The following is a 23,314-nucleotide window of genomic DNA, read 5'->3' on the forward strand; positions in this document are numbered from 1 at the left end:
CCCTACAGGTCAATGCAGCATTAGGGATGAGCCAGCAAAGCACACAGCAGGGGCCAAATCAGTGGTTCCTTTCCTGTGGCCATTTTGATGGTAGTCAAAGAGGGAGAGGCTTTAACACCAGGCTGAGAAGTTGAGGCTTGGAGAACAGGCGAATCCTTGAGCTGCGGTTTTGAGAGCCACTGGAACCAAGGAAAAGCCCTTTTTCTGTTCAGGAGAAGCTAGTGGGGAGAGAAGGGACACTGGCTAGAGGTGAGCATGGGGTGACCTTCAAAGCCAGAGCAGGGAAGATGACGGGATCTGGAAGGGGACAGGAGCCAAAAAGGCCACCACCCAAAGAGGCAGGGTTTCATGGGTAGACTGAGAGGAGATGCCCCGGATGACACCAGGAAGGAACAAAGGCTCTGGAGAGGCAGGGAGTCGGGGGGGTCCCACACTGGGCCTGTATGCCATGCCACAGTGCTCTGTCGGACATGACACAGCACTGATGGTATCCCTGGGTCTGGCCTTTCCTGGAAAAGCCCCTGATGAGGGACCCTTCCATACAGGGTTGGGATACTTCCCTTCAAGCTCCTCTCTTCCTGGAAGCCCTCACTCCTTGGACTCCAGGTCCTGGAGGACCAGGCTGAGGAGAGGACTTAGGTTTTAAAGGAAGCCTGAATATTCAGGAATGATAGCTGTCACTCTGTACCCTTCGTGAGGGCAGACTCGGTTCAGTTCACAGAGTCTCCAACTGTGGGCGTTCCCCCTGTGATGGTACACCCAAGTGCTCAAGCTGGGCAATGTCACATTGCAGTTGAAATTTGCAGGCATTTTCACAAGCATTATCTTAGTCTTCCCAAGGTCTCCTTACCCCATTTTACATATGAGTAAGTTGAGACTTGGAGAAAGTAAATACCTCACCCAGGTCCCATATTAAATATCAGAAATGGGATAGGAACTCAGGGTTTTAGACGTCAAGTTCAGGGCCTCATCTGACAAGGCATTCGTTGGATGACTGTTATTCATGATGTCCTTAGGAACCAGATGGAGAAATATGGGATGGGTTATAACAAAGTTATGTAGATCCTAGGTGGCTGAATGGCAGACCCCAACGGTTGACTAGAGAACTGAGGTCACTCTGGGAAAAGTTCTCTGGTGGAGGACCACAGCGTTCCATCCATTCAGCCGCTTAACACTCATGTAGATGATGACTACAACTGACCCAGGACCAGGAAGCAGAACAAAGATGCTGAATGCACAATCGTAATGTAACATGGTCTTCACAGACTGACTCTACCAAGTGCCTCATAATGGAGATAAATGTAAAACCTCACATTTAAGTTCAAAAACTCAGTTGCTAAGTCTGAGCTGAGGGTATCCTGTCTGAACAGCAGCTCATGTTGGAAAGACACAGGAGCCCCCAAACTTAATATGAAATAAGTCAAAGGCACCTGTCACAAAGGCCAGTGGAATACTAGATAGCATGGACAGATGTATACTCCTCAGAAACAGACACACAGAATGCAGAGACCTAGGGAAGAGTATGATTGTCTAGTTCAAGTCCCTGCGAGGAGGGAGCCAGCCCTTGACAGTTGGGCTGGACGGTGCAGGACACACACTTGGGGAAGAACATTGATGAATGGATGTGTGTTCCAGGGAGTTAGCCCAGACTGGTAAAGGGACAAGAGACAGTGATATAAAGAGTAACTACTGATAGAAATGGTTACATTCTAAGTCTGGTCAAAAGCAAATTAACAGGGCTCCATGAGTTATCTTCAAATATTGAGGGAAAGAACATGTGGAAGAGAAAAATCAACTTACTTAGTACATCGAAGGAGGGCAGAATTAGGAATGAGTGGAATTTTGCCCTTTATATGTAACTCTCTCTCCATATACATGATATATATATAAACAAGCAGACTACAATTTTTGTTCTAGAAACCACTTTCATATTAGCCTCTCTGTGCTTCAGTTTCCTCCTCCGTGAAATGAGGCCAATAACAATAATAACAATAATAATAATACTTCCTTCACAGGGTTGTTGTGAGGATTAAATGAGTTACTATATGTAAATGCTTAGAACAGAGTCTGGCATGTTACTGTTATACGAGCGTCTAACATTAGCATTACTATTGCTGTTATTGTTACCTCCCTGGAAGTGAGCTCTGCCGGATTGTAGACACTTCTGGTCTCCCTCTATGTCCTCAGCATTGTCCCTGTCACACAGTAGGTGCCCAACACATGCGCACTGAGTAAAAGTTATGTGGAGGCACACATCAAGGTGCTCTGAGGATATCATTCCAAATGTGTAGAGATGAACTGTCATTTCCAGCTGGTGTTAAAATATGCAAAAGGCCCAGGTTGCCCAGAAATGGACGGAGCACCAGAGCACTCTGGCAGGGACCGGCGAGCTGGCCGGGGCCACGTGCCCTGCAGGTGGTGTGTGTGGGTCAATCAGCGGGACACCGCAAGATTCCAGGATACCCATTTCTACCCTTCCAGGGGGCCCTAGGCCAGGACAGGCACCTGGCAAAGGAAAGGCAAGGATCACTCCAAACACTTTTCAAATGGGGAACCAAGAAGCCCTCCCTATTATGTCCCCCTTCCCAGAAAAGGCGCTTCTAGGACTCTTCCTACCTGGCAATCATGCCTTCCCTGGGATATGCAGAAGGCCCTAGCAAGCCTTGATGCAAATAGTGCTGATTTCCTGGGCTAAAATTACATCTTGAGTCAATTTTCCTAAAATGTGGTGACAGATTTCGGTGCCGGGAAGATGGAGCTGTCTCAGAAGACATTAAAATGACCCAACTGGTTAAAATCAGCTGAAACCTGGCAGCTTTCATTGTTCTGCAGCCTTGTGCAAACCCAGGGCCTGGGCCTGCCTGGAGAAACTGCTGTGCCTGCACTTGACTCCCTCTGGTCATAGGATTATTATCTCTCTGCCAAGAGTCCGCTAATGGGCATTTTGCAATGAACTAGCAGGTAGAGTAGTGATAATCGGTTTCTGTTTACTTGCAAAGGTAGTCTTCCATCCCAGGGACAGTTCCCTAAAGATGGATCCAGATTTTTCTTGAAATTCTCCATTCCCAATACTTTGCAAGTCACAGAGAATCAGGCAAAGAAGTAGGACCTGGATATATTTGAGTGCATCTTTCCTTCTCCAGAAATAGCTTGAAGCCTGTGTCCTAGGAGTACTGTTGGGGCCCACGACAGGCTGCCCCGAAATATCCCACAATGGCATATTTATTATTGATTACTTGGAATTAAAGTCCTGGAATGCAGGAGATAATTCTCCCTTGCGAAAGGTGCCATCCTTACTTCAGCGGGGCTGAGAAACTCTTATCACTAGAGTTAGGGAATCCAGGGCCAAAAAATTTTACATAAATAAAGCTGTTACTCCTTTACTAATTTACTACCCAAGCCCAAACTCAGTTTAGATTTCTCAGTAATGAGCACCCAAACCTAAGTATCTTTGTCCTGTCATTTCCTCACAAATTTATTGTTTTGTTTTTTGTTTTTGGTTTTTTTTTTGCCTAAAAGGTACAAAAAGATGGCTGGTTCATCATTTTGGAGAGCATCATCATTTATGATCTCCCATGCACACATATCAAATTGTTTTTTCTCCCATTAATCTGAATCTGGTCTTGTGTCAATTTTATTACTAGTCCAAGAACTCAAAAAGGTGGAGAATTCTCCCCATCTCTAACAGTACCCATGTGGCTGAGCTCCGCCACTGTTACCCCTGAAGGCTGGGCATGGTGCTGATTGCCTCTCGTAAATGGGATCAGTCTCCTTCATCTCTAGAGATCTTCTTGCTCTGAATTCTGACCCCATGACCCCACCTGTCCTCAGCCCGACAGCCATGAGCTCCCTTCCGTTGCCTCTTCTCATATCTTGCCAGCCTCACGTTCTAAACGCCAGCCTTGCTCATCTGCTTGCTGTCTGTTCCGAGGTCTCTGTTTGCCCCTCTGGATCCACTCCTGCCCTTTCCCACCCTGCTCTGTGCCTGAGAGGCTGACCCGTGTAGACTACATCAAGGCCACCCCCGGGTCTTCCAGTGGGGTTCCACCAATGGGAGGCGCTGGGGGTGGGAAGAGACTGAGGTTGTCCGGGCTGACCATGTCCCTCCACTGAGGGCCCCTGCTCCTGTCCGGGAGCCCCACTGGGAGAACCTTTCCCCCTTACCTCCTAAGTCTAGGAGTAATAATGGCCTCCCACTGTTGCCAGACCCATGACTCATCACCTCTCATTGGTTCCCTAAACCCTGCTTACTCCTTTATAAATAGCCCTTTATTACGTCTCCCAGCTACCCAGGACCTGGACTGACCTGCTCATTCTGGCCTCCCTCCGTGCCTTTGCTTACGTCACAATCTTTGCTGCTGGACCCATGTACTATCGCCCTTGGGCTTCACTGAGACCCAGCTGCTCCAAGTGGACACTCCCACTGCACTGGGGTCTAGTGCTATGATTCCGCCCCTCTCCATAGAATAATGAGCTTGAGCCCAATGATCTCTGAAGTTCCTTCCGACCCACACCCTTCTCTTCTCCACATCATACACCCCTTAGCCAGATGGCTTGTGTTTAGTCAAATTCCATTTTTAAAAATCCAATGAGCTATCAAAGTGCTTTAGCCAAACATGGCTGTAACTTTCCCCTGAACTCCCTTTTTTTTTCTCACAGATACCTCTCACTGTTTCCTGTTAGGATTATTCATGCGTGTGAATCTCCCCTCCCAGGCTGCAAACTCCCTAGTTCCAGCTGGTGTTTAGGTGAAGCTCTGTTCTTCTGACCATCTCTCCCTCTCTCCCCACCACCTGCACCTGGTTTGTTGCCCGGCATCTAATAAATGCTTCCTGTTGCAAATATTAACTGAAATGGGGGAATGGCCAGCCAGGCCTCAAACACTCTGGATGATGCTGTAAAATGATATTTATCAAGCACTTACTACGCACCAGGCATATTACCTCCCCATCTTCTTTTGCCCCACTACAAGGTAGGTGTTATCTCCATATTACATATGCAGGAAATGAGGCACAGAGACAGAGGTTAAGCAACTTACTCCAGGTCCCACCTCCAGAAAGGGGTGGAGCCAGGAGTGAAGCACAGGTGCATCTGACACCAGGGCCTCCCATCTTTTCTGTGTTCCACGCTGCGATGCCTGTGGTAACAAGATGCAACGTGGACAACTGGGGACCCTAACCCAAACGGAGACAATTCTCAATGACAGAATGTAACTAATGGCTAGCGGAGCAGTGCCTTTCGAAAGAGGATGCTCCAGACGTTCCTGAATGAATCATTAAGACATTAGCACATTCCTGCTTTCTACGAAGCTTAGTCAAAAGGCCTCAGAAGTAATTAGTTCATTTAAATAGGCTAAACATTTTCCCAGCAATCTGGTTTTTGCTTTTAAGAGGTGTAGCATCTTGGAAAGGGTGAAAAAGTAAACTTTAGCTCAGCCCCTTGGAAGTATTTCTCACACATTTGATAGACAAAATTCACCCCTTGGCCACTTGCTCCTGCCACACCTTGGTGGGGACGGGGAGCAGGGCAGGTGATGCTCCGGCCAGGCCATCAATGAGGAAGATGAGGGTCCATAATAAAGCCTAAGTTACTGACGTTTTACTGGCTCTTCTTATTCTAATCACGTCATCTGGAAGGGACTTCCTAGGTTATTGGCTGAGCTTGGAAGCCAGGCTAAGGGGACTTGATTCAAAGCAGAGGGGAGTCACTGAAGGTTTCTGGTCAGGGGAACCAGCTAATTGAGTGCTCCCATTAGTCAGAAACCATGAGAAGACAGCTGTGGTGAGAAATGCTGTTAGATGCTGTACCTATGTCTCAGAGCATAAAGATCTTGGTGGGCCTGGACTCCCTCTGTCTTCCTCTCAGACAGGGGCTCCCTGAGGGTGGGCTGTGTCTCCCCCTCAGACTGGGGCTCCCTGAGAGCAAAAACTTTCCTGTCCACCATTAGATTCTTCCTAGACAGCAGGGACAAGACTCCACCCTCCGTACACCTTACAATCCTTCCTAGGGACGCCAATATTGTGGTTAGAAACGGCAGGCGAGACGTTTCCAGAGACAGATGAACAAGCAGACTACAGTCAGGGACAGGCTGGTGATTCCCGGGTGGGAAAGGGGCTGTACCTACCTCCCGCCACTGCTTGTTCTCCATCCCTTGAGTATACATGACGCATACTATGAGGAGAGGAGAAAAAAAAGGGTTAACACGCCAGCCAAGAGGGAGGTGGGGAGGGCCCTGGAGGGGTAGGCTCGCCTCAAAAGACTTAGGCTTGGGTAACAGTGTTGGCTCTGTGGGGAGAGGGGTCAGCTTGGAGAAGGGGGCCTAGAACGTAGGCATGTCTGTGTGGAGTACCCTTTGGGAAGCGGGGTCAAGGGCCATTTGCATTAAGGCCAGAGCAAGTGTGAAGTGTAAGGCAGGTAGACAGATGTGCATGATGGAGGAGGGGGTGGCAGAGGTATGGCGGAGAGCATCTGAAACTCAAATCATCCCTTTAGGGCTTAAGGCAGCCTCAGAAGGCCTATTACAGTCATCAGCCCCACTTCCTTGTTGGGCAAACTGAGGCTCAGAGGAAGCCAACGACCTATCTGAGGTCACATACTTAAGAGGCGTTGCTCCGGGCTAGACTCCAGAAGCAGTGCTCATTCCCCCAAACCACAGCCAACTGGGGCTCTTAAATGTACCAGTTTCCCTGGGACTGAGAACTTCTGACCCCTTCCTCCCAAGTGGCTCAGCTGTGTTGAGGCTTCACAAGTACAGGGACTGGGAAGGGTCAGATGCCCCAGTTCTTCTTCCAGACAGTAAGGGTGAAATGTTAAACAGCCCTGATGTACCTGGAACGGTGCCGAGCACATAGTTAGCGTTCAGTGAGGGCTCGAGTATTGGCTGCTACAATCAGCCAGATAATGTCATGGGTGGTGTTACTTATTATTATCAGAGCAGACTTACGTGGGTCGGACTTGGAAAACATGTCTTTGTCCAAAAGGTTCCTGAAAGAGGGTGAGAGAGGAGAAGTTAGCACAGCCCAGGAAAGGAGGATCGTGGAAGATTCAGGCTGTTACTGAGACCCGGAGGCTGCCTTGGGCCTGGCCTCGGGCAACATAGGAAGAGCGGGAGGCTTATTAGGCACTCATTAAAGCTCACAGGGCAGGCACTGGAGGTTCCTCAGCTCTGCTTCCTAAGGAGTACGGCTCCCTATATCCCACCCCCACCATCGCCACACATGCTCTGATACCCTGGATCCTGCAGCCCCTTGCTCTTGGGTCAAATCTCAATGTGCCCAGTGTCTTAGCTTATTCTAGAAACTCTCCTCTTACCACATCTCTGTCTCTCAAAAAGATAAAATAAAATCAAGCAATCAAAACTTATACATCCAGGGTCCCATTCTCTCAGGGCTTTGCTGACAGCCAGTTTATTCAATCGTCTCAGCTGTGCTGATGGATTAATGAATTATATCTCCCAGAGGATGCAGACTCATTTGAACAGGGTCCTTCTGTGGTCAAGGCTACAGCTAACACACAGCCCTGATAATCAGACTTGAAGGCACTATGGCAAGATGACAGACACAACGTTTTGGGATTGAGAGTTCTTTGAACAGGTGCTGAACCCTTCTGCCCTGCCTCTGTGTAGTCACAGCTTCAGTTCATTGAACCCAGTGATGAGTCAGGCATTGGCCTAAGTGTTGGACGTGTAGGCCTTGGGAGATCAGGCAAGGATATGTCTTGCACATCTGGTGTCCCTCATTCTATAGTGACCTGCTGCTGGAAGTTAGCAACACGGGATGTGACTCAGCTCTCTGAGCCTCTGTTTCCATCCTTACAATACAGACAACAGTGCCAGCCTTGAAGGCTGTTGAGGCCCTGCCCTGTCTCCTTGGCCCTCCCAATTCCTGTACGCATCCATGGTTTCCTACTGCTTCTCTCCTGAGGGCTTCCTCTGGCAGGCGGGACTACAAATACCAGGAAGTTTACACTCAGAGGACAGTCTTCAACCAATGATGGGCAGGAGTGGGGGGATAAATACCTAGCTTTCTCATTCCCTGCTCCAGCCCCAGCCCCAAGGCCTGCTCCAGTCTCTCTGGAGGGACCAGACAGGACAGGGGCCTACCAGGAAACCTGCTCATTAAAGACTCTGTTGACTGGGCAAGGCCTCCCCGCCTCATGCCCCATCCCTGAAGAGACTTCCTATGAGCCCCGCTGCCTGCGGGAGCTACTCACTTCTTCCTACACTGCCTTAGAGTTAAGCTCTGCCCTTGCCAGCCTTCTCAGCTTTTTCTTACCTCCCTTCCAAAGGGGTCTTCTGCCTCCTCTCTCTACTCCCACACTCCCCCACAGGCCCCAGTGCCCCCTGAATCCCTTTCCCAGAGAGGAGAAACATTCCACACTGGTCTATATGGCTTCCTGACAGCCAACTCCAAATGTCATAGCTGGATGGATTCCTGGGATCATGTGTTCTGTCTCCTTGAGGATAGAGACTGGGGCCCAGGGAGGGGCAGGAAGTGGCCACTCCCCACAGCAAGGTCTAGAAGGAGGCCTTACCCTGGGTTACCATCACCAAAACCATCAGGAGTGACAGGCTGTCTGGGTAACCTGACCCCAAAGTCAACCCAACTGCCCACACTCCTTATCCTGATGTGGGAGCCAAAGGCCAACTGACAGACAAACAGATGCAGTAGCAACCTGGTGCCAGCACATGGCATCCCCTGCTGCCTGGGGAGGCCCCAGATTGTGCTCATGAATCAACCAGCTCCAGTCCTTGAGCAGATTCTCAGCGACGTCCCTAAGACAGAGATCCCTAAATCCTCCTTATCCACTCCAGTCTCTTCATTCAGAGGCCTCTCCCCAGAGGCAATCATCCCCAGCTAGCCCTCCATGATCCCATAGACACACAATCTCTCTGCTGGTCCCCATCACCAGACCTGCTCCCAGACAGCTGTCACTTTGGAAACCATCTGATAAATCTCCCAGCCTACAGCAATGAGCATCAGAGGAAATGATTCACAAGACAACTCTGAAAAGTAGGCAGCAGGGGCTACAGGTAAGATACCACTTTATATAGGCTCATCCACACCGAGGTAGGCTGACCTATACCTGGATTGACCTCCTCCTGCAGTGTGCTAGGTTTGGGGGCAGGAGCATCTGTCTTGCTCTAACACCAAAGATAACTCTACTACAGTTGTGGAACCTGAGGCATGGTGAGGAGCTGGAAAGTAAGAAAGAGGGTTGAGGGGAGGCAGGACTTCTCTACTAAAGCAAGTACTAGGGTTTACCTCTGAATTCGATAATGAAATTCTATAATGCATAAAATCTTAGAAGGTTCAAGCTAGAAGGGCCCTCAGAGGTCACCTTTTATAATTCCTTTATAAATCAGGAATGTGAGACTCAGAGAACGAAAGTGACTTCTCCAAGGTCTGGGTCTCTTCTAAGTCTGGACCTGGAACTCATGTTCAGTCATGTCTAGGCTAGTGAGAAAGAGAGTGAGATCCTGGATTTCTGTCCAGGGGTGTGTGTGCATGTGCGTGCGTGTGTGTGTGTGTGTGTGTGTGCGCGCGTGCGCGCACGTGCATGCGCATTTTCACACACGTGTGTAAGGGAAAGAGAGAAGGAGGGAGAGGGAGAAAACACGAGCACCTTATCTTTAACGAGAAGCAGACAGGGCTTTTCTTGGCTCCGCTGGACCTCCCAGCTGGGAGAGAGGCACACAGCTGAAATAAGAAATAGATTCCAGCTTCCTAGCTGCAGTGGTTCCCTGTCCAGTGACCTCAGGACTCTCACTGCATCCTAGGGCAAGAGTCATCCTGGCCACACACCCAAGGGTAATACAAACCCTCTTCCCTCCACACTGCTGAGATCATCCTTACCACCCTTCTAAATCCACTCCTATCCTTCCTCCTCGATTTTGCCTTCCCTAGACAGGCACTGACCAACAGCCACTTCCTCTCCCCTCCCTTGAGTTCTCTCTGGCCTATAGTGTGCAACCCTCTGACTCAGGGGACCCCATTACTGTACTCAGCACACCCTGGGCTGCAAAATCAGGGGTGCATCTGTCTCTCATACCTGCTGCGTGCTCCTCCAGGGCAGGTACCCCACCTCTGCCTCAGGCTAGCCTAGCATCTGACTCAGAGCAGGGGCCTGACAAATTGGATGAATGAAGGAAGACCAAAACAATGGCCAGATAGGTGAGCTGAGGCCCTTTTCTTTCCACCAGCATGGTGCCTGGTCATGCTCAAGACTAAGCCCTATACCTCCTCTTAGCTGGAGAGCCAATGGTTAATGCATGGACTGCAGTCAGATGAGCTGGATTCACATTCCAGCTCTGTGCCTCAGTTTACCCATCTGTAAAGTGGGGCTAAACGCAGTTCCTCCCTCAGGACTGCTGTGGAGCACTTGGACACAGGGAGGCTTGTCAGATGGGTCAGTCATCATTGACCAGGTACTGAGCAGAGCAGCCACACCCCTGGTGGGTGCTCAGCCTCACTTTGTGACAAAAGAGAGATAGGATGGGTGATATAAGCCACCTTTACCCTCACCAGTCCAAGGAAGACCACCCTCAACATACATACTCCAAGTGCCCTGTTTTGAAGTACACATTGAATCTCCTCACTGGCTGAAAGCGACCCCCTCATCTCAGCCTAAGGCACCCCCCTTGGCCTCCCTTCCCTTCTCCCTCTCAGCCCTGAGGACCCTCTGCCCCTCTGCCTAAGTTCCTGTGTCCTATACACTTCTTTGATCCTTCACCTCATCCATAATTGCCCCATCTATGCCTCACCCCAACTGCCTGTCCTGACAGATGCCTTGGGGCCCAATGAACCTGCTCTCTTGGTCTTGAGATGGCTGCTTTACCCCATGAGCAATAGGCCTCTTACTTCCTGGGATTTTGCCCTGACCCCACTTATAAAAAGGCAAATTCTTGGGCCCCATTCCTGGAGTCTGATTTTATAGGTCTAGATAGGGCCCCAGAAGCCATGTTTAAACAAGCCACACACATTCCAAACACACACACTTTCTGACTGCAGTGGTCCAAATACCACAATTCAGGACACTAGGTCTTAGTGCCTCAGCTTACCCCACTATAACAACATGTGCAGCCTTTGAGGGCTCTTAGATGATCCTCACCCCCATCCACTGAGGACTCCAAGGCTCAGTGACAGTGAGTGACCTGCCCAGAGACATACAGCCAGTAAGAAGCTGCGGGGGGAGGAAACCAGGTCTTCTGCCCCAAAGCAGGGCCTGAACCACAAGGGCACAGACAGACCAGACCATAAATGCTTTTTCTCCATTTCTTGTCTTTGGAAAGCTCAAAGAGAAATTTTTTCCAACAGCCAAATGCATATTTCCCCCAAAAGAGCATAAAACCTTTCAGCTGTCCACTCGGCGGCCTGGAGATTGGCTTCTTTTGTTCCTCAAATCAAGGCCAGGGAAGCACAACTAAGGGCCCCTTTCCTTCACCCCCACACCGCAAGGAATTATTTCCAATTCAGTGACCACGCACTGGACGACAAGGTCAGAAGTCTCCGTGGCCCCAGCAAAGGGAGAAAGCACTGGAAAGGCCGAAATGAGAGCTTCTGGTTGGTGCTAAAGGAGGGAGCCTAATGGTGACACTCTCCTATCTGGGAGAATTTAAAAAGCCGGAAGTAAAAAAAAAAAAAAAGAAGGAGGAGGAGGAGGAAGAAGAGGAAGAAGAAAAGGAGGAAGAAGAGGAAGAAGAAAAGGAGGAAGAAGAGGAAGAAGAAGAAGAAGAGGAAGAGGAAGAAGAAGAAGAAGGAGGAGGAGGAGGAGGAGGAGGAGAAGAAGAAAAAGAACGAAAGAAAGAAAAAAGGAAAAACGCTGGGAGTAGAAACTGAGGCTCCACAGTCAGAGAGAGGAGGACACACAGCCCTGCCCTCAGGGTCCCCAGTCTGAAGGGAGACACATTTGCTCTTGAGCTAAGTTACTGGGTGAACTCATTGCACATCAGCGTTTGTCGCTAACGAAGCCCATAAATGCTGCATGGATGCTCTCAGCAGTGACCCTGACTACAGCACAGAAATAAGCACATTAAGAGTACTCGCCTCCAGCTTATCCTGGACCAGGGGTAATTAGTAGGGCCCATGGACCCCCTGAAACTGTAAGCATAATGTGACATACTGACACATATGGATGCATTCTTTTTAGAGACCTTTCATCAGATTCCTAATGAGTTTCATGAGGCTAAAAAAATTAAGAAAAGATGGTTTATCTTCTTCCCAACAACCCTCCCTAAGCATCCCTCCACCCTCTGGGAAAAGATAGGGTGTTAAGGTATAAACTTGGAGCTTCACGGCTGGGTCCCAAACTCAGCTCTGTCCCTTACTAGCTGTATGATCTCACTAGCTTCTCTGTGTCTCAGTCTCCCCCATCTGTAAAGCGGGGTAATAGTCCTTCTTTCCTAGGGGATTTCTGAGAATTAACAGAGTTTATATATGCAAAACAGTTTGGATAGAGTCCACCGAATAGTATAAATTGATATCCAGAGGCTGGCATACAGTCAGTGCTCACTAAAGGCCTGTGGAGAAGGAAGTGGCTTCTTGGGATCCCCCATGTTCTCCTCCCTGCTCCCTATTGCTGGGCTGGAGCAGGACCTCGAGCGTTGGCATGCCCTTGCCCACTGCTGCCCATCTGGCTGTAAGGCCTTCCTTGAGAAGAGTAGACTGGGGACAGGTGAGCCACCATTAGGAAGAAACAGGTACCCTGAGGAGGTACACAGAGATCCTTAGGCCTGAGGGGCCCACCATCATCAACATTCTACTTCTCTATGAAGCAATCGAACACCAAACATCTGGCCAACCCCCCAGACAGGTAAAGAGGGTAGAAGAGGAAAGACATTAATCACAGACATAACTTGCATCAAATCTTTCATTGGATACTTAATCTGTGACACCCTATTTACCCAACATATCAATGCCAGGAGGTAGACACCACTCCTTGCTACAGGCAAGGCAGTTGGGGCTAGCAGTGTGCCCAGTGTCACCCAGTTTGCCAAGCAGTGCACTGAGATTGAACTCTGAAGCCCTAGCCTGTCTGGACATGTCATGGGAAGCATATGCAATACCGAAACCCAGGGGTTCCCAAAGTCCCTCCCGCCAAAAGTGTCCCTCGTGTTCTCATACTGTGTTTCTTGCCCCCCAGTCCCATCAGAGTTGCTCACAGAGGAACGACTGAAGAGAAGAATTGGGGGGCTTTCCATCTCTTCCTGCTCTGCTCTCCAGCCTAACAGGCAGAAGTAATCCGAGGCAAGGCACAAAGGGAGCTGGGGAGGAAAGGACCTTGGCACCCAGCCCCTGGCACTCGCCCATCTCCCTTTTCAGATGCTGCTCCTCACCCGTGTGCTGTCTCCCTGCCAAGTCTCCTCACCAAGGTCTAAAAAGCAATTTTCACATGGCTTATGGAGTGCTCCTTCCTGGGGCTATTTGCATTTTTATTATTATTAATTATTGTAATAATTGTCCCTCCCATGCTGCATGGCCAAAGGAAGAGAGCATGAGCTCTGGCCTTAGATGCATCCAAGCTGGAATCTCCAGGGCCATACCGTAATTCTGTGACCCTGGACAAGCTTCTTAACCTCAGTTTCCTCATCTGTGCATGGGGTCACATAACTGCCTTGTGCAGTTGTTGTGAAGCCAAGAGCTAAAAATAGAAATGTAGGAAGCATGCTTGGATTCCTCTTCCCCTTTCCTCTCTCTTGCCCCATTCATCAAGTCTTAAAGGTTTCTACTTCGAAAACACATACTGAATCTGTCTACACTCTCTCATGCCACCATCACCACTATCTCTCACTTAGACACTACAGTGGCCTCCTACCTAGCAAAGTACTTCAATTCTTATCTCTCTCCAACCCCCACCAGTCCATTCTTTTACAGTAACCAGAGAAAACTTTTAGGCCAATCAGATCACATTATTCCTGTTTAACCACACCCTCCCCCACACACTGCTGTTCAAATATAAACCAAACTCCTTAGTGTGGGTCACAGGCCATGATCTGCAACCCCCATTTCCTCTTTGACTTCATCCTCCTCCATTCCCCGCATCTCACACTGCTCCAACCCCACTTAGCCTCTCTGCAGTTTTGCAGCATACAAAGGTTTTTTCTGCCACTGGACCTTTGCACTTGCTATTCTCCCTATCTGAATCACCTTCCCTCCAGATCCTTCCCCAGATGGTTTTCTCATCCTTTGGATCGCAGCTCAATGTCACCTGCCCATTCTATCTAAGGCGCCCCCAACAACCACAAATGTATTTGCAGAACACCTATTTCTATTAGACATTATTTAATAAAAAATGTGTATATTTGTTTATATTCCCCACCACCAGTGCCAGTGGGAGTTCTAGAGAGGAGAGAGTTTGTATATCTTGTTCACCACTATATCTTCAGCACTTTGAACTGTGCTTGGCACAGAGAAGCTGCTCAATAGCAAATGAGGATCAATATTAATTATTGAATGAATAGATGTATCAGTAGTGTTCAGTTATTGGTACCTATTATCATTATTAAGTTTATTTAAGCACATTCCAGTTTTTACAGGACTTCACAAAGATATCTCTTGTCTTCTTAACAATCCTATAGGATGTGGACAGGACCAGTAGTAGTTCCTCCCATTTTACTGATGGAGAGACTGAGGTTAGAGAACTTAAATGACCCAGCCAAGGTTCCAGAGAAGGTAAGTTAGGAATTGTGTTGACTTTCAGTGTCCTGCCCAGAATTCTTCAGGACCCGAAGGCATTAGAACCTTCGTGCATTATGCTAGACCAGCACAGGCGAGTGACGTTAGGGGACAGAGGTACCTTGCAATGTTTTGAAATCACACTAAGTCTTTTTTTCATGCCCAGGAAAGTGGCAAGAAGAGAGGTAGTCAGGGGTCCAGCTAAACCGTGCTTGGAAAATCAGTCCCCAGTCACTTAACACTGGCTGTCCCACTGACTGCAGGAAAATATGAGGAGCTAGTCCTCAGAGATGCCAAACTCTAGGCCTCGTGTATCCCCAGGAGCTCAAGTAGACCATAGGTAACTCGGAAAGCCTCCTTGTGGCAGAGTCAACGGCTGTCTACTAGCAAATATTCCTCACTCTTGTCCTGCTAACAGAATCCACACTGGTTCAGGTATCTGATGCAGACACTCTCAAGTCAGAATCCTCGTTGTCATCGACTGAATTGTGTACCCCCAAAATTTATACAATGAAACTATAAGCCCCAATGTGATGATATTTGGAGATGAGGCCTTTAGAAGGTAATTAGGGTTATTTGAGGTTATGAAGGTGAAGCCCTCATGATGGGATTAGTGCCCTTAAAAAAAGACAACAGAGAGCTTGCTCTCTCTTTCTCTCTCTGTCGTGTGAGAACACACGAGAAGGTGGCCATCTAGAGCCAGGAACTAAGTCCTCACCAAAACTCAACTATGCCGGTACCACTCTTGGACTTCCATTCTCAAGAACTGTGATAAATTTCTGTTGTTTAAGCCACCCAGTCTATGGTATTTTGTGACGGCAGCCCAAACTGACTAAAATACTAGTCTAGTGTTGGACATGAGACCCAGCTTTGGCCATTGAAATAGAAGAGAGATTGAGGGGTGGGATTATGTTTTCCAGTTAAAAAGAAATTTTCAAAGAGAGGCCTTTGGCCCTATGGCTTGCTTCCTATCTTTGGATATGGTTGTGATGTCTGGAACAGGCAGCCATTTTGTAACAATGAAGCCTAAGACTGAATGATAGCAGAGTGCAAAGATAGCTGGGTCCTTGATGAAAAAGTGAGCTTACAAACCAGCACTGAGATAACCTACCTCCAGACTCACTGTGATCTGAGAAAAATAAATGTATTTCAGGTTTGAGCCACAATCAGATTTTCTGTTACCTACAACTGAAGCATTCCTAACTTAAGCTGACTCGCCTGTGCCCCAAAGCTTTACAGGCTTATTCCCCTCACCTCTTCCCCACCTTTTCTCAATGGTAGTTCATCTCCAGTAATGGCCTTGCCTCTGAGCAGGGAGAACTGTGGACTGGGAGAGGAGGGATAGTAAGCTACCACCATATGGTCTGGATAACATGGAAGGCTGGCTGCCATCCTGTGATTCTCTCTGATCTCTGCTCCATGGAGATTCCTCCAGTTCTGGATTTGCTTCCCAGAACCAGAGGTATCCCTGAACAAACATTGCCTCTCTCATCCCTGGAGGAAAGCACTTACTTCTTGGTTACACTTACCATGAGTGGTACCCAGGTCCCTACCATGATCCTAATGGAAACTCACATTCTCATCCTCAAGAAACCCTCAAAGCTTTGTAGTTTGAGGAAACTAAATTTGAACCCCACTCTCTAGAAGGTATTAACTGTGCAAACTTGGGCAGATTCTTTAACCTCTTTGAGCTCTGATTTCCCAATTAGCAAAAAGGGAAAATACTATTTCTCTCATAGGATTGTTGTAAGGTTAAAAAGATACAGTAATGTAGTAAGGAGAACTCTAAGATGGTCCCCTAGATTCCTGCCCCCCTGATGTACAAGTCAGCATAATGCCCTCCTCTTATAGTACGGGTGGGACCTGGGAATATGAGATAATCACTCCAGTGACTACTGTTAGTTTACATAAGATTCTGTTGCAGCTGTCTGGGGAGAGATTCTCCTGCTGGCTTTGAAGAAGTAAGCTGTCATGTTGTGAGAGGTTCACATGGCTAGGACCTGAGGGCAGCCTCTAGGAACTAAGGGCCACTCCATCCAACACCAGCAAGAAAACAAGACTTTAATCTTACAGCTGCAAGGAACTGAATTCTGCCAACAACCTAAATGAGCTTGGCTTGGACCTCGAGCCTCAGATGAAATCAGAGCCCCTGCAAGTACCTTGATTTCACCCTGGGAAACCCTGAGCAGGGAAGCAAGTTATGCTGTGCCTAGGCTTCTGATCGACAGAAATGGTGAGATAATAAAAGGCTGTTGTTTTTAAGCTGCTAGGTTTGTGGTAATTTGTTATGCAGCAACTGAAAACTAATACAATAATCTTAGTTTGAACCAAATTGCTATTTGAATAGGTCAAAAATAGTTGAGTATAGGCGATTGCACAGCGTTCAGGCTAATACAGAGGTAAAGTGCCTAGCAAGTAGTAAGCACTCAATAAATCCCACTGTTATTATTCTCCTGGCTCCACTAGAGAGTACCTTGGCATATTCAATAGCTGAATGGACCTCTTTTCCTAGCACCGGCTTTGACAGGCTCCTCTTTCCCCAAAGCCACCCTCTCCTGCATGTCAGAGGAAAGCTTTCAGAGCCCAATCACACCCCTCCTGAGAGGCCCAGGGCACAGCTCCTGAGATAGGCTGCCTCTCTGGCAGCAAAATGCCAACCTGAACAGACAGCAGGAAACATCTCCTGGGCAAAGGCAACAGCTGCCCACCAGACCCACGCCAGCTGGTAGGGAAGGGCAGCTGCTTGAGAGACTCCAGCAGGACTAAGCAATGCCTGCCTCTGAACTTCCCTCTCCTTGCTTTCCCTTGGGGGTCTCAGGAGCCCCACCATGTGGAAGTGTGCATCACTTCTTCCAAAAGGACCCTGCGAAAGTACAAAGGTTTCCTGTTATGTAAAAAATGCAAATCACTCTTTCTAACCAACAGGCTGGTTAGATGATGCACAGAAACTAGAAAAATAATGCAGCCCTTATAGAATAGGACACTGGACAGGTGACTTTTGATTGAGTCTGCAGGGAGGCTAAGAAAGGTCTGGAACAGACCATGAGAGGAAGGAGAAGCTTGTGGCTCACCTTTCCTACAATGCCTGCTGGTATCTAGTTCCACAAACCATCTACCCTACTCACTCAGAAGCTCTAAATGTCAAATATATGGCAATAAAGATGAGGGGTGGGGATAAGAATCTCTAGATGGATCAGATCTCCAGGACCCACCCAAGCCCTAGGACCCAGCTATGCAGACAGATTTTTATTTACTTTCAGGTGTCAAATAATAGGCAACATAAATTACTATTCATGGATTAATCCTCCTAACTGTGATAGAGATTATTATGCCACCTTTATAGATGAGGAAACTGAGGGAGAGGTTAAGTAGTTCATCCAGGTAGACAGATCCCACAGACCATTTTCTTAACCACTGAGCCAAACAACCAGAGGTTTTATGATCTTTGGCTCCTGAGTTCACCAATAAACAACTGCTTGGGAGTAGACTACAGATTAGCCCAAGAGATACCCTACCTGCAGCAGGGACCCGAACATGTCCATCCCACTGTGATCTGCCTTCAGCAGAGGTTTGGCTGGGCCTCCGCTGTGGTCCTGCGCTGGTGCTTAGATGTGTCCCTGTACCAGGTAGCTTTGCTTAGCTAGCAGTGCCCTAGGATAGGCATGACAGGCGTTTGGGTCCTCCCTTAGGCAAAAGCAGAGAGCTCCTAGGGCTGCAGAAGGTAGCAGGGACCTTCCTAAGGAGCAGAGAAGGAAGGGAACTGGGCCCCAGGATGCTAGTTTCCAGTTTCCTAAAACACTGCCCCCCCAAACCCAGAAGCTCATTCTGAAGCCCCCTGGAGTTCTTACCCCACCAACCCCTCTGCCTACCCTACCACTAGTAGTTCCCTGATCACTAGCAGATGTCCCCTAGATGCTCACAGCAAGAGCACCCCATAGCCTCCTCTCCTGGGGCCCAGTCAGTGCTGACCACAGGATACAGTGGAGAAGGACTCGTTCTCATTAATTGGTGACTACGGAGTGTAGAATACACTGGAGAAAACTATTCTGTGTAGCTCTCCTTCCTCCTATCCTCCTCCTCTCTTGCTTTTCTTCACCCCATCCCTCTCTTCTAAGTTGAGGCAAAGATATGAATTTATAATTTCAAGCCCAACTAGATTGTTTTCTTGTTTCCTCTCTGTTCCGTGTGACTCCTTCCTTCTCACCCCTTCCTACCAAAATCTACTTTCCCACTCTCTGGATGTCAGAAGAGCAGGAGCAGCCTGGGTCAGGCCCTTCTCAAGCTGATGGATCATGTCCCCTAAGAGGGAATGGACACCAGGGTTGATCCCAGAACCATATCCCCCCCCACAAAACTCAAATGCCATCCCTAGTTACCTTTTAAGCAACAGGTCTGACATCTCTACTTCCAGAGAGCAAATGGGAAGGGCCACAACCATTCTGCCTTCAAGTAATCATTATAGCTACTTATTGAGCACCTACTGTGTGCCAAGCAAGTGAGAAGTAGTGTGCTCGGTACTTCACAATCCTCTATTCCTGTAAGTTAATTCCTCCAATAGTTTTTGTTGAGTACTTACTACAAGGCAGCCACTCTTCCAAGCATGTGAGCTACCTCAGCAAATGTGGTTTCTCAATGAAAACAGGTTCATTATTTACAGTTGACAAATGGGAGAAACCAAGGCTCAAAGTCAGCCCCAAGTGGTAGAGCAGATTCCATTTCAAGATGTCTGACTCCAAAGCCACAGTGCTGTGTGCCTTCTGCCTCCTCAATTCTCCACTGGAGTAGAGGGTCGATGGGTCTGAGTCAGGCTGGAGATCCCTGCCCTCAAACGCTTATACAGTTTCTTTAGGAGGAGGGATGAAGTCTACATACCTGAGATGTCTTCAGAGGTCGAGTGCTCAGTATGTGAGTGACCTCATAGCCCAAGGTGAGTACTCAGGACCCAAGGGTCTGGTTGTCTCATGGGTGAGAAGGATGGCTGGAAGTGGGGAGCACAAGGCCAGGCCTTTTGGGTTGAGGGAGCATGAACTGGCAGAGATGAAGAAGGGGTGAATTCTAGATGGAGATTTCTAGATGGGCTGTTCAGAGGCTTGGAGGTGGGAGGATCCTGAAACAGCTCTGACACAGGCATGATTGAAGACTGGGAGGGAGGCACAGGGATGTGTGCCCTGCTAGAAAAGAAAGAGCAGGCTATGGCTGCTGTTGATGGCTGAGAGGTGAGACTAGAGCTAATGGGCCATCAGGATTCTCCCAGCAGAGTAATGGCAAGATGCAAGTGGAGTTAGGAGATAATTCTGACAGCACTGTGTGTAGGACCATGGAGAAGACATGGGAGTTATCACAGGAGCCTGGCACAGGGGACAGCTAAGTTCGACATCAATCCTCATTCACCCTCAAACCCTCCCCTCCCTGCCTTCCCCCCCACACACACACATCCCTCCCTCTCTCACAGCCCAGCCCAGCTCCTCTAGCTCTATCTACACCTTCCCAATGCCTGGAATACAGGGTTGGCTGGCCATGAGGGTGAGTAAAGGCTCTGATCAAAGAGAGGCCTGGAAGATGGTGTGGGTGATTTGGAACAAGGACACAGCCAGGACTCGGGTCATTTGGGGCAGGGTAATGGTGTCTCAGGGGAACCTTAGGCCAGCCACAAGGTTACTACACTAGGGAAAAATCCTCCCTTCACCAACTGCACCCCCCTGACTGCCTGGAGCAGCCTTCTCCTCAGATAAGAGTGCCTGAGGGAGACCCAGCTCTGTGATGGAGAAGTTAGCCCCAAAACCTGTGTGATATGACTGAGGATTTTGGGGTGAGAGCCCATAAAAACACCCCACCTCTCCCCTGATGGACTCTAAAATTCCACACGCTGTTCTAATCCTTTGGTTGAAGATTTTGTACCCAAGTTATTGTTTGTTTGTTTGTTTTAATGGTACCACTTTCAATGATCAGTTATCTATGCCACTATGAGTAAATCTGATCCTTTTCCAAATGTCAACGTTGCTGTTGGAGGTGAAGAAAGACTAGAAGCCTGGGGTCTAGGACAGTGAGTGGGTGGGAGAGGAGAGGATGTGGCAAAGGAGCGGGAAGGGAGGAAGGGCGGGCACAAAGGCAGAGGCTAGGCATGCCTGGGACGGGCGGATGGGGCAGATCACTCACTTCTTGATTTGGAGAGGAATTGACCAGAAAAAGCCTGTGCCTTGAAGACCCCGGTATAGCCTTTCACCCCCTTCCTGTTTCTCACTCGGGTGTCTGGATCCCTTTACTGTGTCTTCATATATCCTCGCCGCAATAGCCCGGCGTGTAAACTTTCCGGGATACGACCCCAAGCCTGGCTTCCATTCTGCCGCCACCACCTGCGCGGCTGGGCAGAGGCTCTTGCCGGACTGGAGGTGGGGAGGAGGGGCGTCCTGAAGGCGACGACACTCGGGAAAGGGGTGCGCAGAGGTGGAGGGTCAGATCCGCAGGGACTGCGGGGCTCGGGGTCCATGGGCGGGACAAGGGGACCCGGCCAGCGGGCGGCTCACCTGCAGGACACGGTGATCTCCACCTTGGTGGCCGGGATGCTGCCCGCCAAGGAGTCGAACTCGCTCAGCGACGCCATGTCCTCGGGCTGCTCCATCGCCCACCGCACCCCCACCCCAAATTAGTCGATCCCTGCGCGATTCAAGCCTTCCCCGGAGCAACTGAAACCATAGGCTCTCCCCCAACTCCGGAGCCAAGGCTGGGAGGCAAAGGGAGGAGAGACGAGCGCGAAGAGGGGGCGTGGGAAGTGAGGGAAGCGGGGCGGAGGGAGGGGGGGCGCGGATTCAGGGGTTGCGGGGGCCGCGACGAGGAGGTTGGGGGCCCAGCGGAGAGGGGCAAGGTGCCCAGGAAGCTGGGGCGCAGCGGGGCGAGACGGAGAGGCGCGGGGCGAGGGCACCGGGAGGGACGCGCGGAGTCGTGGAGAGGGGCGTGCAGCTTCGCGTGGGGAGGAGACGGGGTGCAGGATAGAGAGAGAGGGGCGTGGGGGGCCCGGATGCAGCGCGGGCGGCGGAGATGGATGAACGTGGGCAGCCGGGAGCCCGGATCGCAGGGGCTGCGCTGTCTCTCGCTGGGTCTCGGTGCGGGCGGCAGCGGGGCTGGGGACGCGGCTGCGAGCGCCACCTCCTCGGCTCTGGCTCCGGCTGCTGGGCGCCCAGGCTGCGGGAAAATCAAATCTGCCCGAAGCCACCGCCTCCCGCCACCCAGGCGGGCTGCGTGCAGGGCAGTGAGCGCCGGAGGGGGCGCCCGCAGGGGCCGGGGCGGGGCCGCGGGCGGGGTCTGCGCACCGGGCCGAGTGTGTGTGTGTCAGCGTGTCTGTGTCTGCGTGTGTGTGTGTGTGTGTGTGTGTGTGAGCGCGCGCGCGCGTGGTGGGCGTGGGGACGTGGCTCCAGATACTGGTAGCCTGAGGAGTGATACCCAGAGATGGTCCTGGCGGTGAGTGTCTCTGCGTCCGAACTCCACTCCCCACCCCCTCAGGGTGCTCCACACTGGGGGAGGGTGAGGGGTATGTGAACCAAGGGGTTCCTGAGAAGAGTCTGTGCGGGTCGGGTTGGGGAGGAACGTGTGCAGAAGAGACCCTCCCCACCCAGAGGCTTGAGGAATTCTCTGCTGTGGGTGCCTCCACGAGGAGGGGAGCGTCTCAGTCCAGAGACGGACTCCATATCTCCTGGAGAGGCATGTGGGGGCGACTCCAGAGACTGGAGGGGCTGCCTCGGTTTCCAAGTGAAAGCCTTTAGGCCTAGAAGGGGTCGGTGACTGGGCGCTCACCCAACACCCCGGGATCCTGCCGGGCCTGGCCAAGTAAAGTCAGCCACCTAAGCCGAGCGCCAGCGCCCTCCCCTTCCCTCATCCGTCGTGACCACACGGCTGAGCCAGCCCCCAGGTCTAGAAGCTTCCTCCACCGGACTTAGAAGGCAGCCTAAGCTCCCCAGACTTCGATGCCACCAGCACCGAATAGGCCCCTGCTCTGCTTGGGGCTCTGATCCCTACCCTGTCAAAGAGGGAGGAGTTGAGGCACCTTTCAGGGGGCCCCCTCCCAGCCAGACACCACTCTGCCCCAGCTCGTCCTTCTGGTCTTGGGGTTGCAGTGTTGCGGCATCTTCCCGGTGCTGTGCGCGTGGACTCGTCTCTAGAAAATCCGCCGCGCCCCTCCTCAGCCTCGGCCTAAGCTTTGCTGAGATAGAGCCTCCACCACCTCTGTGCCCACCTCCGGCACAGGGCCGGAACGAGCCTCTGTGCCAGGAAGGTGATCCAGGTAGGCCCAGAGCCCACTGCTGGATCGGGAGAAGCCACGCCCTCAGGGCCTGGCTTTTAGCTACTGGGCCTTAACTGGCACTTCGTGATTCTGTTTGAAGTCAGTTCCCGGAACATCAGATACAGCCAGAGTCAAAGATAAATATAAGAACACATTCCTCAGCTGGGTTAAGTGTTTTCCTTTTCCCATGGCTCGGTATCGGCTGGGTCAGACAGCAGGAGGCAGAGGCCATGGCATTTCCAGGGCAGTGGGGCACAGCTAGGTCGGAAGGTCCCACTTTCAAGCTGGGCCTAAGGCCCTCTCTCCACGGAGAATAATTTGGGCTGCCTCTCCTGAGGGATGCAAAACTGGACTTGGAATCGCTATG

At 50.3% G+C, this 23,314-nt stretch overlaps 1 protein-coding gene across 1 annotated transcript in view; it reads right to left on the bottom strand.

Moving 5' to 3' along the window:
- The window catches only part of LOC111736132 (copine-5-like), a 42,674-nt gene extending 21,317 nt beyond the window's left edge, over positions 1-21,357 (bottom strand). The window contains exons 1-3 of the mRNA XM_023527528.1: positions 21,197-21,357; positions 6,944-6,984; positions 6,125-6,171 (exon numbers count right to left, since the gene is read on the bottom strand). Of these exons, the coding sequence (XP_023383296.1) occupies positions 6,125-6,171; positions 6,944-6,984; positions 21,197-21,291 (183 nt within the window). The 5' untranslated portion in view covers positions 21,292-21,357. The remainder of the gene's footprint in view (positions 1-6,124; positions 6,172-6,943; positions 6,985-21,196) is intronic.
- Positions 21,358-23,314: the final 1,957 nt, after the last annotated feature.

The sequence above is a fragment of the Pteropus vampyrus genome, unplaced genomic scaffold, assembly GCF_000151845.1.
Source record: "Pteropus vampyrus isolate Shadow unplaced genomic scaffold, Pvam_2.0 Scaffold18, whole genome shotgun sequence".
Taxonomy (NCBI): Eukaryota; Metazoa; Chordata; class Mammalia; order Chiroptera; family Pteropodidae; genus Pteropus; species Pteropus vampyrus.